This window comes from Meleagris gallopavo, chromosome 29 (genome assembly GCF_905368555.1).
Source record: "Meleagris gallopavo chromosome 29, MGAL_WU_HG_1.1, whole genome shotgun sequence".
Classification (NCBI taxonomy): Eukaryota; Metazoa; Chordata; class Aves; order Galliformes; family Phasianidae; genus Meleagris; species Meleagris gallopavo.
Genome location: NC_139432.1, coordinates 1,712,692 through 1,730,184, shown reverse-complemented (window position 1 = coordinate 1,730,184; position 17,493 = coordinate 1,712,692). Strand labels below are relative to the sequence as shown.

The window sequence follows — 17,493 nt, the reverse complement described above, 5'->3', positions numbered from 1 at the left end:
AGAAACTGTGGGTTTGCACTTCTGCCATTCAAGATGTGGACTAAACAATCAAGATATATTTTTAAAGGTAAATTATTGAATTTTCTCTTTGGTTGAAGAGCTGTATTCCTTTTAAAACCGTCATGTCTAAAAATTAAGTGTTTAAAATGGAATTCATTTAATTTAGTCCCTCTGGAACCAGAAAAATACAAGCTCTGATTCTCAACAGAAGGAACTTCATTCAGGTCTCAGCTCCAGAGAGGCTTGGGGCTTTTCAGTGAAATTCTGAATTGTCAGAGGTAAACATTTCCCAGACGTGCACCCATTTTAGTGAAAGATCATCAAGTCAGAGTGGTTCCCAATGAGTCAGGGAGCTGGCTTGTCTATGTGTGTGCTATAGTTAACATAAAGGTACTGAGAGCAAACTTTCCAAACATCCGCACTCTTGAACCTCAGAAATACCTTCACAGGGTGCTTTGGGGAGCAAAATGGGCATCCGTAGGGAAACTTTAATACAGGCAAAACATCCAAGTGTGCTTAACTCTGTTCCTGCCTGCATGTAAATGTGTTTTCTCTCTGTCTTGGATAGAGAATCAGGCAGTTGCCAATTTGACATGGATATACTGTAGGACGGACCATGTATCTCATGGGGCTAGAGATGTACACAACTTGCAGCCAGAGCAGCATGATCTCAGCTGCATCCAGACCCCCCAAAACTATTGGTCACCAGGACAGCATGGTTCATTTCCAGGTTCTCAGGTGCCTTTGCCATTATAAAACACTCATGCTTGCTATGCTCAGCACAGGTGTCCTCTGGCCCTGTAAGAGAGAAGAAAATATTTTTTCCATCCTCCAGGGGGGGAGCTTAAAAACTGCCTTTTTTCTGTTGGGATGTACCTGAGTCTTTTAATTTCTTTTCTCTTAATAGTGAAATATGTTCACTGATCCCAAAATACAGCATGTTTCTTGGAGATATGGGAAGTAAAAATCTAGGACCAGAGTATTTTAACAACCCTTATCCCAGTTATTTTACAACCATTTCCTATCTTGTCTATCAGAATGAACCAATCCAAACAAATAGTGGTGGCATTTATTTGTGGTTCTTTCATGTTGACTTGAATATGCTTTTTTTCAAATTGCTTATACTTCTGTAGACAGATGTTGGATTTCCTACCATTCTCTGTGATTTTTGAAGGCTGCTGGTTTCATTTTTGCTATAGAGGGAAAACAAAAGGGGGGAAAAATGTAATCTACAAACATAAAAATATTTGTGATAGAACTTGAAGGAAAAGAAAAGAAAACAAAAGAAAAGCCAGTGGCTAAATTGTTAGTTGACTGACACCAATTAATAATATCTTTGGTGAAGGAGAAACAATTCAATGTATTGGGTTTAATTCAAATCCCCTTGGCCTGTCCTTTCTAGGGATGGAACAGTTGGAACAACCGCATCACAACAGCAGTAATAAAAACAAATCAAAACAACTTCCCCATCACAGTTCATGAAACAAAGACCTGGTAAATACAGGCATACTTTAGATGTTTCTGCAGATGGCACACAAAACATGTTCTGTGGAAGTGTTCATAGCATAGCTCATAGTGATGCTGCAAACATAGGCAGTCAGGGCATCTGGGCATTTCCAAAGATTATTTCAATCAGCACAATCTGATTCATCTGTCTCCCCTCCTCTTCCATCTCATCCAAAATGAAACAAAGCCTCCTGGGGAAACGTGTGCCAATGATCAAAGGGAGCTCCATCATAAGAATTCCACTTAGGGCTAATGAGAAGGTAATTGTGGTTTAAATAAATGCCATCTGATTGCTATCTCTGCATATTTACTGGAGGCAATGACAACTGCTAAGCTACAGCCTGTGACTTATCAGCTGGACCCAGGACTAGCCCGAGTAGCACAATTCTTGTAGTTTATTTTGTTCAGACTTAAGCTAATCAGAACAGGGTGCTTTTCCAGTGGTCTGGATATCTTACGTAATTCCCAACAGCACAGAGGTGTTGGGATTCTGGAAGACAGAACTAGTGGAAACCACCCTTTACAATCAGCTTCAGGCCTCTTGGCATTCATGAAATTGAAATTCAGTTGTAGGAGCACTGAAGAACTGGGGAGTTAGGACTATTTTTCTCGTGTTTCATGCAGAAAACAGCTCCTCCTTTGATGGCTGATTGCCCTCAGCTTGCTGCATGCTGAAGCTGGTTGGGCAATACTTGTGAGCCAACTGGGAAATACTTGTGAGCTTTAGGGTCGTGCTCCCTATCTAACTCTAATGGAAACTACAGGATTTCCTTGAACTAACCCCCGCTGGAATTACAGCAGGTTTGGTAAAAAAAACTTCCCAGCTTTATTTTAAGAACCTCAGTGATGAGGAATCCACTGCAGTTGATTGGAACCCATTGATAAATTAATTCTTTATCTTATCCCTTTGTCTAGTAAGGAAAACTTCTCTAGTATCACATCTTTCTTGCATAAATTGTTATTTTATCATATAATAAGTTATTACTTGTTATTATCAACTGCTGCCTTTGGGAGTGTAATCATGTCCAAGAATTCTACAGCAGTTGTTTGCCTGAGCTACATACACTGGTCCAGTCTACAACAGACTCAGCATGGCAGGTAGGTGTATCTAGAGAATTCAGGAGAAAGAGAAGAGGTGCACAGAGAAAATGTTCAAGTTTGTACTCTTCCTCAAATCCTTCCTTCAACTTCTACAGATGAGTCCTGAGTTCCTTTCTGGAAATTGAGATAAGAAAGCAGTGAGAGCGATCCCAAGTCCTGAGAAGGAGAAATAGGGTAAGTTAGGTCCTGCACGTCTCGTGCAGAGGGACTCCCAGGCCCATACAATCCCTTCACACCCTCACTGTTATGCTGTAAGACCTACACCTCTCAGATGTTTCCTTTTCGTGTCCTGTATGGTGGCCCTTTCCTCACTGTGTAATTGAGTGACATTCCCACCAGCAGCACTCCGTGCCCAAGCCCCTGATACCCCACTGCCAATGCACCTCTCACTTATGGAGAAGGAACCTGATGTGGGCTGGGCAGGAGGAGATGGAGCTTCAGTAAAAAGGCACAACTTCTGGAGAGTGAGGGTGGGGAGAGGTCCTGATTGCACCCACAGCTGGAATTCTTTCTCCTGTTGTGCCAAACAGACTGCTCTGTGAAATGTGACAAGTGACTTTTTTACTTCCTAGATGTCTTCCCCCATAGAGTTACAGCTCTTTTACGCTCATGGAATCTTACCTTACATTTACAGGACAGCCCCAGTCCACCTCTGCTACTGCACAGGCTGAGGATTTTCATAGCCCTGGGCGCCAGCATAGATCAGTCTCCTCCCCTCTCAAACACTACTCCATGTGAAACATTTCTCTATTGAAAAAAGCCTTTCCTGTTCTTTGTGCTGTTTTTCTATCTCATTACACACAGACCATCGATTAAGCAACAGTGGAACTCGGGAAAAGGCAAAGTGGCTTGGAAGTAATTGATCTCCATTCAGTCTTGGTGGAAGAAGTCATAATCTATAGTGGTGATGTATCTGTCCTCCCATGCATTTCTTTTTGCAAGGAAACACAAAATTACTCAAAACTTTAGGACTTGTGCATTTCAGAATATATTTGAAAAACAGCTCCTTGTCTGATTAAAAATAATGAAATTGTTGCTAAGCTACAGAATATGAAATTTCGGAACATCAAATTCAATTTCTGAGAGAGTCCTGTTTCTTCAAGCAGAGCCCATTTTCACATGGTAGGTGTCTTATGCACATACATTCTAGGCTATTTCTTTGCCATTTCTCAGCTGTGTTAGGGCTGAGCAGGGATGACCATGTTACAATGCTGTTGTGGCATTTTAGTCCTATCTGCTATGATGTCAGTGCATGGGGAAATCCTCTGAGGTCTGTATCAGAGTACATTGGTGATGGATGGATGTATCGGCTCATTCTAAATGTTCTTGAGCTGGACCCGTTGGAAGGAAGTTTAGTGTCAGTGTCGAGTGGTGGGATGGTAAGAAAGCTTTTGTGACACTGAAAATCTTTGTGGCAATTACAGAGAGAAAGTGAAGATGTGTAACAGGGCAGGATGCAAGGATGAGTACAAGGAAGACAAGGTCTGAGCAGGGACGGCAGTGCTGGGGAATGGTCTGAGAGGGCCATGAGAAGGAGAACAGAGTACTCAGTAAAATATCAGATGCTGCAGGAATAAGAAAAAAAAAAAATAGAAAAAAGATCTAATATTTGGGGATTCAGTATTTGCTGCATGACACAACCTGGAAATCACAGGCCAGTATGTAGCAGGGCTGTGTGTGAACTTAACACTGGGATGAGCTTTTCTGAGATAGTAATGGTTCAGGCATTGCGAACAGCTGTCTGTTTGGGCACTTGAATCCTTCAGTGAGCACAGGTCCTTTCTTCAGCTACGTGGGCTCTCCTGGTGCTATCTGGAAGCTGTTGATCCCAGATACTGAAAATGAGATGCGTGTACAGACTTTAGTTTACCTTTAGAATTGTCAGTGTTAGCTGAACAGCAGTGGTAGAGACAGAAAGGTGGATTGTGGCCATACTGTTAGTAGCTGCTGCTGCAAAGAGCAGGGAAATAAACAGCACCCAAACCTGAGAAGATCAGAAGTGATAAATGATTTGCAGCAGGCAGGAAAGAAAGGCAAAAAGCAAACTCAAGAAACAGAGTGGTGATCTGGAGAGAAATGTAAATAGTCTGAATTGTGGGCACTGACAGGAAAAATATAAATGCTTGTAGAATAAGAAAAGAAGCTGCTCTGCAGAGGTGTGCAATCAATTACTGGAATAGGTGAGTAAGAAGCACCAGCTGAAACTACTTCAGTGAAATGGCTTTTTGACACTGTACTGGATTTGTGGCTGAGCAGATGCCTTTGAGGAAGAAGTGGCTGCTTGCCACACACAAAAAAGAAACAACCACAACCCTTTTCTTTTTCTTATTGTAAGCCTGAACTCCTGAAAACCAAATGTTTCATATGTCTTTTAACACTAGAAATTCTGCCAAGAAAACTTCAAACATTTTTGTGGCAACTCAAGGCAAAACAGCTAAAGTTTTTCTTCCTTTCTTTCCTATTTTCTGTGAGAATAATGACCAGTGTCACAGCCGATTCGTAGTAAGAAGGATGAGCAGGTTGCATCTCTGCAGAGAGCAGCAGCATCTTATGGGCTGCTGGTGTGAGGAGGTAGAGGAGATAATTTGTGGAACTGAAACTCCGACTGTCACAAAGACTGGCGGCTCAAATGTTCCCTGTCAAACTGACAAACTGTGTAAAATGTGAGCAGTCTTAAAGGCTTCTGCAGAATTTGACAGAGTATCTGTACATAAATCACTGGAGAGCAAATCCAGGTAAAAATATCTGTGCTAGCTTATTAGCATAAAATCAGAGAATGGTTTGGGATGGAAGGGACCTCAAAATCAAGTTCCAACCCCCCTGCCACAAGGCAGGGCCACCCCTCCCTGTCTTTGTTGGCCACCCCTCTTCTGATGGAGCCCAGGATACCGTTTGCTTTCCAAGCTGCAAGAGCACACTGCTAGTCGTGGTCAGTTTGTCATCCACCAGGACCCCTGGCTCTTTCTCCGCAGGGCTGTTCTCAAGGATTTCTTCCCCCAGTCGGTATACGTACCTGGGATCACTCTAACACAAGCCTTGCTCTTTGCTGTGTTGAACTTCTTTAGCTTTACATGGACCCACCCATGCTAGCATCTCCCAGGAGTGTGAAATAGTGGAGTGGCACAGGTAGGAAGGAGAGGTTGAGGTACCTCAGGAAAGTGTCTTCTCCACCCCTGCTCAAAGCAGGCCCAGCACTGGATTCAGACCATGTTGCTTAGGTCTTGGCTCCAACTGGGTCTTAAAAATCTCCAAGATGGCACAAAGCAAATAGAGGAGAGGATGCAGTCGTGCAATGCCAGGGCTACTATTTGCCAGCCATGAGCAGAGCAAATACTCTGTCCTGCGTGGGGTGTGTTTTAGAGAACTCTGACGGCAGTTAGCCACAGAAGCAAAGCAATAATAGTAATGCTTGGTGTTAAAACAAGTTTCTTTTTAAAAATAAAGTTCAAAAGAGATTGTGTGTTGTGAATAAAACACAAGACTGACAGAATAAAACAGCAAAAGAAAAAAAAATATTACAAAAGGGACAAATTCTGCCTATTGGTTGATGGAGCATATTAAAGCTGGAGACCAGTATTCCTTGAACAGAAGAAAATTCCTGCTAACATCCACAAAGGGTTTCTGAGCTGTAACTGGCAAAAGTCACTTCGTGGTAGGAGAAGGTAAATGATTAACAGCTGGGTGAGGGCTGCAGCCTTCTATCCTTGTGTAGCAGCTTCCTAGGGCAGCAACCCAGAGCCCCACTACAGCCAGTCAAGGGCTCAGCAGGCTGCTGTGGAGATGTGGAAATATTTCAGATATTCTAGTTTTGTTGAGCCCAGCAAAGAGATCTCAAAAGCACCTTCTGCTGGACCTAACTTCTATTTTTGTTTTGTTTCCATCTGAAGTACATGAATATAAAGGAGCCCCAGTCTATCTATGCTGGTCTGCTGGGACTCTGGACCCAGAAGTCTGATCAAATTAACTTGAAGCATTTTAGCACACGAGTGTGTTGGGCTCTGCTCATTTAAATTTTACATAAATTCAAGCACCGAATCATAATTTGGCAAACGAGCATCAAGAAAGCTAGAACAGGAAAGTCTAGATTTACCATTAACCAGCAAAAGCTGGCAGCTGCCTCTGAGATTCACAGTCTCATTCTGGGAGTCGGATGAGAGCTTTGTGAGAAGAAAAGGAAATTCGGGTCGCCACGAGCATTAGGGGTGCGCAGACCTGCCTCTGAACTCTGCGGGCAGGGCAAAGATTGAAGGAGATGGATGTGACCGGTGACACTGCCCATGTTTGCTACCAGCCCTGGGAAGTCAGAGCAGCGCGCAGGCTCTGAGCTCTGTGTGTGTCTGAGCCACGGCTGCTTATATTTTGATCGTGCTACCAGGTTTTTTCAGTTCTGTTTAATCTTTTGGACAATGGGCTTGTGAGTCATCAGGGCTGGCAAGCGGGGCACAGAGACCTTTCTCCTCCTCAGTCTGTTTGGTACCTGCACGCTGTGTGTGCGGTGCTGCGGCTGGAGCTGAGGACCTCAGGGCACAGCAGCTCTTAGTGAGGCCACGCTGCTTTGGTGGGGTAGCAGTGCTTGCTCGCTGATGCTTCATTTACTCTGTGTTAGATTTAGACCCATCACTGGGTTATTGCAGTATGGATCTGCGCAGGGATGTGTCCTCTAGGAAGGACCTTTGCAATTTTTCCGTACCGGGCTGTATGATACAACAGATGAGAAGCATCAACTTGTCAGTTCAGCCACCAGGTATCAAACTGACTGACAGTCTGGGGAAGCTGCAGCTACTCCGAATTGTCCCTAGAGAGTGCTTTGATAGGTTCTTTTGCTGCAGGCATTTGTGTAAGGAGTGGGCACCTACACTTGTACTCCTGTGTCGGACAGTGGCACAAAAAGGCCGGGAATGTGCAGAGAAGAAAGTGAGCTCTGGTTCAGCGCAGATCTGGGGAGGGATAATAATTAATTGCTTACGGGCAGGTTTCTTAACTGCCTGCAGGCTTGGGAATGTAAGCATATAAGAGCATGCCAGCATGTCCCTTCTCTGAGCATCTTTGCTATTCCCATTTGGATTTGTTCAATTACACGTCAAAATTTTTCTAACCACCAGCAAGGGGAATTCATCCTGAGATCAGAAAAACAGTAATAGTAACTTGTAGACCTTATTCAGGACTTTGGAGCCTTCAGAGCACTGAACAAATGTTAGCTAATGAATCAAGCTGTGCTGCTTCTCCTGCCCCAGCCCTGGCAATAAATGCTCCAGGATTAGAAACTTGCTGACACGTGTGCTGTGAGTGCCTGAGGCTGAGGGCATGGTGGCTCTTGAGCTGCTGCCTTGATGGTGCTGACGGGTAAAAAAGGATCTTGTTGTCAGCAGATATGGTTGGCATATGTGCAGGGCTCATCCTTCAAAGAAAAATATTCCATTTATCATCCTGGTAGAAATGGAAATGTTATTGCTTTCTAAGGAAGTTTTAATTTAGTTTTAATTTTCTGGTACACATAGGTTGGTCTTCATCAGGGTGGCTCTGATGCTCACAGAGCATCTGGGACAGCAGCTCTTGGGACTCTGCTGGGAAATGGCAAAAGTTGTGTTAGTTATTTGGGTGCTAAGGTGTGGGTTTGAATTATGACAGAGCTGCTCAGTAGATAATTTTAAATATTTTTTTAATGTTTTGGCAGCAGACTGTAGGTGAGAGATGAAACATGTGAGAGTTGAACTCCACAGCTGTAGGAATTGCTGTCAAAGCCACTCTTCAGTGTCCATCTGCCTTCCTTTGTAAGGTGACTGGGGAAACCACCTTCTGTCCAGCCAATAGGTGCAGGAAGGACTGCATGAAACCCTATGGGCAGCGGGAAACACTGGAGTGTAACCGTCCCATTGGGAAGTGATTTTTAGCCTTCTTGTGCACACTGATTCAGCAAGTGCTGCTGAATGGTCCTGCTTGACGGCCGTTCCTCCGACAGATGCTTTACTTTCTATTTTCCTGGTCCTTTGCTGCAGCTGTTTGCTTTTCTGCAGTGTAACACACAGCATTCCTTGCCTGCCATCATCCTGCTGGTCATCTTATTGCTTAGGCAAGAAATACAACAGGATTAAATCTTCAGCAAGGAACAAACGAGGCCAGCTTCATGTTCTGTGCTGCTCTGGTTTCATTGCTTTCTTAAAACAATGGCAACAAATGCAGCAGCAACGACAACAAGGATTGCATCTTTTCTGCAGATAAGTGAATTATCTGTGGCCTGGAGCTGGCAGAATGGGAGGAGGCCAATGAGTGGATTATTATTATTAGACACGAGGTCCATCTTGTGCGTGTTGGGGCCCACGCTTGTTTTATTGCCACTGTCAGGGCTTGCTGTTTTCAGACTGTGGAGATGAGCACGTGATTCTGTGGCCTTCTGTGGGACCAGAAAAGTGAGAAACCAGCATGGGCAGGGACAGCAACTCCAACTGCTCAACTTGGTCTCTTTTTTTAATCATAGATTTTATTTCTCAGAAGCAGACTGAGAGGCAGATGTTGGCCTCCCAGCCCCAAGCCATGTTGTGGCTGGCAGTGCAGTGCTGGCCTAGCGCTGCCGTTGGTGCTGCCTCTTGTGGGGTGGCAGCGAGCCCTGGGGGCTGCTGCTGGCCTTCCTCTTCTTGGGCCGCCTGCGCCCCCCAGCAGAGTGGACCCTGCCCTGGGTGGAGAGGCCCGCTGCCACCGCCTGCCCCGCTTCCTCCTCTGAGGGAGCAGCGTTGGTGGTGCGGTGCCCGGGACCCCCCTGAAGGTCACTGGGGAGCTCCTCAGCGCTGGGGCCTGCAGGACTGGTGGAGCGGCCTGGGCTGGAGGCAGGAGGCCCCTGGTGGGAAGCGGTGGGGCTGGGGGCGGCTGCGGATCTTTCTTCTTGCTGCCCAGCAGCAGCACGGCTGTCCTGGTGGTGCTGCTGCCGGCGGAGCTGCGGGCCGTAGATGGCTGCGGTGATGGTGATGAGCCTCCTCACAAAGCTCTCCGTGAGGTTCCCCAGGGATGGCTGCAGCTCCTGCAGCAGGACCGCCTCGTCCAGCCCGTACATACAGAGGCAGAGCAGGACGATGCTCTGCCTGGTGTGCACCACCCACCACGTGCTCCTGGAGATGGTCCGGAACTCCCGATCGAGCCACCGGAGCAGGGGTCTGAGGTCGGGCTGCTGTTGGAAAAAGGCAGCCCAGACCTCCGGAGGGAAGTTGTTCTCCGGAGCGATGAAAGCTGGCTCTGCAGGCCCCTGCTCACCCTGCAGGCCAGAAGCTGAGCGTGCTGCGGGCTGTGGGACGGCACACTCAAGGTAATCCTCGTCTGACCTCACCGAGTACACGATGGTCCTGATCTTCTGCCCGCATACAACACAGCTCGGTTTCTGGCCGGCCCACCAGAGCGCACAGCCATAGCAGAGCTGATGGAAACAGGGGGTCACGTAGGCCACATCGTCCCGACCGTGCCCGCAGATGGGGCAGGTCCAGGGCGATGGCACCTCCATGGCCCCGGGCTGTGCTGTGGGCTGGGAGAGCCGAGGTCAGGAGGCTGCTCCCCTCACAGGCGCCGCAGCAGGCAGAAGGTGTCACAAACTGAAACAGAGAGAGAGGCTGCGGTCACTCGCTGTCCCCGGGGCTGACAGCAGTGACACCCGGTCCCTGAGCAGCAAACCCAGCCCAGGGCTGTGTCCCTGCACCGCTCACCTCTGCTGCTGCAAGCGCACTTGGCGGAGCCCCGGCTGCCTGAGCCAGGCAGGGCCGGGGAAACACTGGCGATGCTGTGGGCTGGGCACCCAGAAGTGCTGCCGGCAGCCACACAGCACGACCCAAACAAAGTCCTCGGACGGCGCTCCAAGTCTCGCAAACAAGCTCGACAGGATTCCAGACACGAGTCCTCGCTGCACTCTACTGGTGCCCAATTGATGCACGAGCGTCAGGGAGGTCACAGTCATCTCTTGCTGATGTCACAACACCTTTTTTGCCTGTTCACTTTTATGTGTGGTGCAATTTGATGGCAGTCTGTACATCAGGCTTGTTTTTTATACCAAGCACTCATATCACAGCAGGTTGTTTGCTTAACGCTTTCCTGTGCAACCTACTTTACTGGATGTGCTTTAGCATGTTTTGCCTTGAACAGCTCTTGCTGTCCTTTTCTTTGCCACTCCTAAGAGGAAGCAGAAAGTCAGTTTCAGCGCTTAATGGCAAGTGCTGAACTTTCTCTTGTTGTCAGTGATTGTGATTTGGGGGGTGTGGGGGGGTGGAGTTTATTTCAGAGCTTCCCCCACAATAGAGGTATGGGGTATGTAAATACTGTGGGGCTGTAGATGATGTTTACAGCCCAGGGGAGAGAATGAAAAGACAGCTGAGTTGTACATTCCTCTTTAATCTCATTAACTGAAGTGTTTTGTGGCTTGAAGGACTTGCTCTGTAATTACAGCAAGATTAAATGCTTGGGGTAAATAATAGTTATTAAATAGGCAGTATATAAATGCTACCAGAATGAGATAACATTGTTTATTTCTTCTATTCCTCACTTTTTTCCCTTCCAATTGCTTATACTTATAAATAGCAGAGCAAATCATTGGATCTGTAACAGCTCTTTGCTGCGTCTGGAACAGATGAAGGGAAAAGCTTACCCACATACACAGTCTACTCATGATTTTTAGGCTCCTTCCAGGAACTGTGATTCCCTAGACTGCCTAAGTGTAGTGAAGAATTTACATTGGCCAAAACAAAGCTCATCTGACTGGGCGAGACTGCAACCTGCTCTCATACTGCTCAGCTTAAGTGCTCCCCTGGTATCTTTTAATATGGATATGTGGTGTTGAGAGTGAGAAATACCGTTTAAGGTAATTATTATAATGTGCTTGCAGGGATTTAGCAGCATGTTTGTAGCCACATGCTATTTGAATTTTTAATTGAAACAAAAAACCAGGGTGGGGGAAATGGAAGAAATTATATTTTAATGGGGGTGAGTAAGTGAATAGTTTCCCAGCTGTTTTGCTTGAAAGATTTGAAACTAAGAGGAAAACTTGTGATTTACAGAGGCAGAGTTGGAGAGCAGAGACATCCAGCATCTCTGACCAGCTGCTCATGTGGCAGTAATTCAGGTGACCCAGGTCTGGGCTGGAGGAGTGAAAGAGGGCTGTGCAGAGAAAGTGCCCATGCAGGGACCTGCTTTCTGCACTGAAATCTACCAAACCCACTCTGCTCTGACAGATGGGATCTGTTCTGTTCCCAGTGGGGTCAGAGATGTTTTAGTGAAAGTGAACTGCTGGAGGTAAGCCTTCTGGTATAGCATCCAAACAGAAGATCTTTGTAGGTCTTTTGCAGCGCATCTCTATGAGAGGGAGGATGCTGACTGAGATGGGTTAAATTAGACTGAACAATTCGGAAACAAAAGAAAATTTTCTTTAGATATTCATGAGCTGATGTTTCTCATTATTTGAGTTCGAGAGAGCTTTTCACTCTAAAAATTATTCCAGTTTAATTGAGAAATAATAAGCTAAAAGCATTTTCAAGTGAATGCAAAATTTTGGTTGAACCTGAGAAGAATTTTTATTTCCAATTTGCAAAAAAAATAAAATTCAGAATGCTTCCTTTGAGGTTAAACAGAATTAAAAGCAGCTTTCTCCTCACCCTCTCCATCTCTCTGTCCATCCATTTTAGACACGCCTAATGAACCAAAATTGCTTTCATTCACTGCTCTGCCCTGATCTGAGCCCTTCGTCTGTACATAAAAGAATGTGGTCTTCTGAGCTACTCAATGTGGTTGAGCAGAGAAAAGCCTTTAGTAAGAACAGGAAGCAGGAGAGCCAGGCTGGAATGGGGATCTACAGGGAGGAGCTGTAAGCCCAGTGTTTCTCTGCTCCCTGTCCTCACGTTCACAAGGTCTCTGACTTTCATGTTGTGACAGTATCTGATTCTCTGCAGTTTGAGCCCTGGACGTTTCTTTTGCACATGTGACCCTCACAAACAGTAGCCCAGAGGCAGCCTGCAGGTTGCAGCAGAGCCAAGCTGAGTGCTTTCTGCTGTCTGGACACTTTCTGTTGCTTTAGGGAGGGCAGCAAACCTGCATCTGTGAGGAGCAGTTATCCAGTGGGTATGTACCAGAAAAGAGGGATCAGGAATTTCTCTGCATGATTATGGGGCAAGATTTAGGACACCAACAAAGTAAGACTCCTGGGGATTTACCAAGCTCTGCAAATGTCTGCAACCCACCATGAAAACCTGTCAAGAGACTTATGGTGCCTAAGAATAGGATAGTGTCACTTCTAGTTGTCTGTGTAACCAGCTTGTGGTGGGGCTCACAGCTCCCTCCAACGTGTCTGCACTACAAGGCAACCCACAAGGATACCAGTTAGTAACTGCAGACATGTGGCTTTCAATCTTTTTATGCAAGTTGCACACATTTTCAGCTCTAGAGATCTCCAGCTTAACTCTTTCTAGGGTAACCATCACAAGCAGCCTGTAGTTCAGCCAGCACTGAGCTAACCCACCTGAAACTGCATCAGGCAAACCATTGGGAGTAATTAGCAAGGTAGATCTAAAGATTGAATAACCAATTTAGCACTGCATAGATAGCCTGAGATGTACACACTCCTCTAATTTCAGGAAATGGTACGTAGTTTTATGCTAGTTTGCATGTCACGTAATACCAGTGATGTACATTAAGTCCAAGAACCACTGCATGCATTGTGCTGCACTTCCATATCGGTGGCTCCAGCCCACAGATTGCCAAGCTTTCTCCATCACCACAACACTCTTTGCTGGTTTGTTGTTCAATTAACTTCTGTCGTGACCCTTGGAACATGCTGAGAAAATCCACACCTACCACTAGGTTTTGAGAAGCCTCTTCAACCATTTCCATATCATCCAAATGCACAACACTTGCAGAATCCACTTGCATAAAGTTTGCAGCTGAGGAAAGAGAATATTTCTGGGAAAGGCTGGCTGCATGGGTGCCCTCTACAAGTGGGTGCTCTACAAGAAGGATGCTTTTAGAAATCAAGAAATAGAGAAGTGATATTAACAGTTCTTTGGAGAGACTTCATAGAACTGAATTAGGTTTCTGAAGCATATTAAGGAGACTTTTTGCATTGATTGGCTACTAAATAGATTTCATGCGTTGCTTTGCTTGGGAGCCAAGCAAGCTCTTGGTACTCAAGTCTTTCACCTCTTGGAGAACAGCAGCAGCAGGCTCCTGTAGAGGAAAGCTGCCCCTTGCTCCACCCACTTCATTTCCCCATGACCCTGTGCCTGGGCACTGCCCGGGGATCTGCTGCTTAAACCCTAGGCACAGTGCAGTACAGGCAGGGCTCAGTGTGGAGTTGCTGATCTGCTGCTTCACCTAAGCTGCAAACACTGCCTGGGGCCACAGGAGCTGAGCTGAGCATGCCATACTGCCCTGTGCCATGGCTGTCAGCTTTAATACCAGCAGGGCCTTCTAACAGCCTCACAAACCCTTGTGCCTCTTAATACCCAGCCACTGCAGCCTGTGCAGAAAGCAGCTCCTTGGCACAGTGCTGGTGCATACAGCAGATATCCCTTCCTACGGCTGCACTGAGGGAAGGGAAGGTGTTTTCCTTGAGAGGTTTAACTCACTGAGCAATTATTCATTTCAGTGGCTTTACTGCAAAACTCGTTTTGTCTCTGCTCAGATTTTAGCTGAGAGAAGCTTGAATAATTTAGAGCCACGAGTTTAGGGGTTATTTGTATTTGATCTCTCATTTTCTTCCTTTCTCTCCCATCTCATTGCAGTCATATATCTTTAAACTCAATTCCTCTTTTCTGTTATGAGTATGATCTTGCTTTCAGTGGGAGAAATATCCGTTACTTTGGGTGAAACTCATCTCTTTTAACTGCAGTCACCTGAAGGTAATGGGAGAGAGCAGCACCATCGAGGGGAGAGAATTTCACCAGATATAGGTTGGTATTTTGAGATGGGATAAAAATTCACCTGAAGAAGCTGTTCTGTTTCCATTTTCTGTGGATAAACCCTAAACAATGGGATTGGACACGATACTTTCTAGACAGATGTATCACAGGATCATTAAGGTTGGAAAAGACCTCTAAGATCCCTCAGCCCAACCCCACCCCATCCCATCCCCTCCATGCCTACTAACCATTCCCCTCAGGGCCGCATCTCTACAGTTCTTGAACACCTTCAGGGATGGTGCATCTACCACCTCCCTGGGCAGCCTGTGCCAATGCCTGACCATTCTTTCTGAGAATAAATTGTTCTTAATATCCAACCTGAATGTTCCCTGGTGCAACTTGAAGCCATTGCCTCTCATCCTATCAATGTCACCTGGGCGAAGGGGCCAACCCACCCACCTTGCCACATTTTCCTTTCAGGGAGTTGTAGAGAGCAATAAAGTCACCCCTGAGCCTCCTTTTCTCCAGACTAAACAGTCCCAGGGTTGTATTCCCATTCTGAGTTACCCATTCTGCAGTATCAGTATAGTCTAGTGATTCAAAATACAGACATAGAACTTTGTGGGTGAGGATGAGGCAGAGATGAGTCTCGTTTTTGCAGTGTGATGGGCTTGACTCTGCACTCTGGGTAAGTTGGATCTCGTCCCCACTTACTGCAGTCTCTGCTAGGAGTGGCATGAGGCAGGAGGTGGAGGAGGAAGGTGTGTGTTTGTGTGCATTGCAGAAGAGTCCCAGACCCATTCCCAAACTTGATAGTTCTGGGAGGATGAGCAGGAAGGACAGTAAATAGCTGCTCCTTTTGCTCAGAAGACTCAGGGAGGTGAGGAACGGTGCTTCCCTGGGCTGTTGGGTACTCGTGCTTCTCTCTGCTTCTCTCCTAGCTAACTGGAGTGGCTGTACCAGCACCAACATCTCTCCTCCAGCAGCAGGGCAGCAAGGAGCGCATCCAAGTGGAGCTCCTTCATGCAGGAGGCAATGAAGATGGGTAGTCCAGCCAGAACCAAACCTGTCACTCAGTGACAGAGAGGGAAGAGAGCAGCAGAGCATCACATAAGCACTGCCAAAATGTATCTAGATTAGCTAATGTGTTTTTCTCCATGTCCTGTTGTGTTTATGTGAGTGACCATGTTCCCATGAGATGGTAATAATACACCTTTCAACTCAAGAGACAGCAGCCCATGGTTTTGCTGCTGCAGATCTCAGACTCTATGCCAGTTAATTCTTTACACTGGATCCTCCAGTTTAGGGACACATTCTCAAGAGCTGAGCATGCTATTGTAAAACAGGCAGTACGAATGCTTTCTGCTAGGCTGGGCTGTCTGCTCATGGGACTGTTACTCAAGGTGCTGGCTTTAGAATGGTAGTAGAGGGCTATGCTATTTTATTGCTAGAGTAGTAAACTTAATTATTCCTAGCCAGCTTGAAATGAAAGATCTTGGCCTCAAGAAGTGAAGAAATTCTTTGCTGAGAAGAATTATCCATGTTTCCTAAGAGGCATATGAAGCAACCAGTCCTCATAGTCATTCAGCCCAGCCATGCACACAGCAGGCCGGGTGTAGGGGTCTGCATATGAGTAGAGCTGAATATTCTCTTTCTGGCTGTGCACTGCCAATCCATGGCTGCTGCTTACACCCCAGCAGTAGTTGTACATGAAGGCTGCAGCAGCACTGCCCTGGATGGAATGTGCCTTGTGCATCTTTGGGATGAAAGGCACAAGATAAATGTGAGCCTCATTCCCTGCTTGCCATGACCTTGTCGCTACATAAATACAGATTGTGCACACAGTCCTATCAGAAGACACTTAGGTTTCAACACCTGGTTTGGGGCTTTTAATCAGACTCTTAAATACTGATATACAATGGCATATGATTGAATTACTCCTGCTTATCTGTTGAACCAGAGGAAGTGACCCCATAGATTTCACTTCAACTGCAAGCCCAACTGCATTAGCTTGTTCAAGTGATTGATTTACCTTCTTCTTCAGAAGTTGGCAAATCCTTGTTTGTGTGGTGGTTCATCTGGACAGCCTCAGAGATCACAGTCTGTTGCATTTAAATTGGGGATTGATAATGAAAGCTCTTGCATTTTAACTCATTGATGTTTTATCTATCCCACACCATTTGCATCAGTTCCCCAAATGTAGAGCTTCAATGCTAAGTGCCTTTTTTGTAGGTCTGGTACGAATTCCTTCAAGCTATGTCCATGCAGACACATCTGTGCTTGAATTCATCCTCATCCTATCCCAAAAAACATGAATGGTGCCAGCATGCTGGGGCATTGCAGCTCAGCCCACATGGCTGCCCAAGCACTTGGGTTTTTGTCCTTGTTGGAACCAACTGGGTTCCAAAATATAAAATATATAATAAAATCTATAATAAAATTTATGAAAAGCTATGATAAGGAAACACAGTTTACAACACTTGCAGAAACAAGCTTTTTCTTGTTTGTAAAAGTATAAACAACTATTATGTTTCTTAATATTTGTACTACAGACTGTAGTATAGACTGTACTAATTAATTTGACTGCTCCTATGTGTTTGGCTTAATATTTAAAACAGAAGTTTTTCTGACAGCATGGCCTTATCTGCAGCCATGGGTAATCTCCATGTGGATATTGATTGAGAAATTTCCTCCCAAGCCCTGGGATTTGAAACTTGGTGCCAAGTACCTGCAGGTAAAGCAGTTTGTCACTGCTGCAGACCAAGAACACCTGACTTTGGAGTCTGTTTGAAGACAAAATTAAACAAAATATCTCTTTCAGCAAAACTCAGGTTTATGTTCTCTATTTATACGAAACAGAAGTAATGTGAACTTTGGGTATAACCTACCTGCAGTCTCTCCCAGGTCCTCATTAAGAATTCCACTCAACCTTTTCAATGGAGGAAGTCCTGAAGGAACTCACTTAGCAGCACTTTACTACTGGAACAACATCTTCTTTTACTGTTCCTTTTTTGCCTCCTGGCCACTC

At 45.7% G+C, this 17,493-nt stretch overlaps 2 protein-coding genes across 4 annotated transcripts in view; one reads left to right on the top strand and one right to left on the bottom strand.

Annotated features, from left to right (window-relative positions):
* ASIC2 (acid sensing ion channel subunit 2) overlaps window positions 1-17,493 on the top strand; it is a 419,414-nt gene that overhangs the window by 149,153 nt on the left and 252,768 nt on the right. The gene's annotated exons all lie outside the window — the stretch shown is intronic.
* LOC146542574 (uncharacterized) lies at window positions 9,167-10,093 on the bottom strand. Its single transcript, XM_085210767.1, has one exon. The coding sequence runs from the start codon at window positions 10,091-10,093 to the stop codon at window positions 9,167-9,169; it is 927 nt and encodes a 308-aa protein (XP_085066893.1).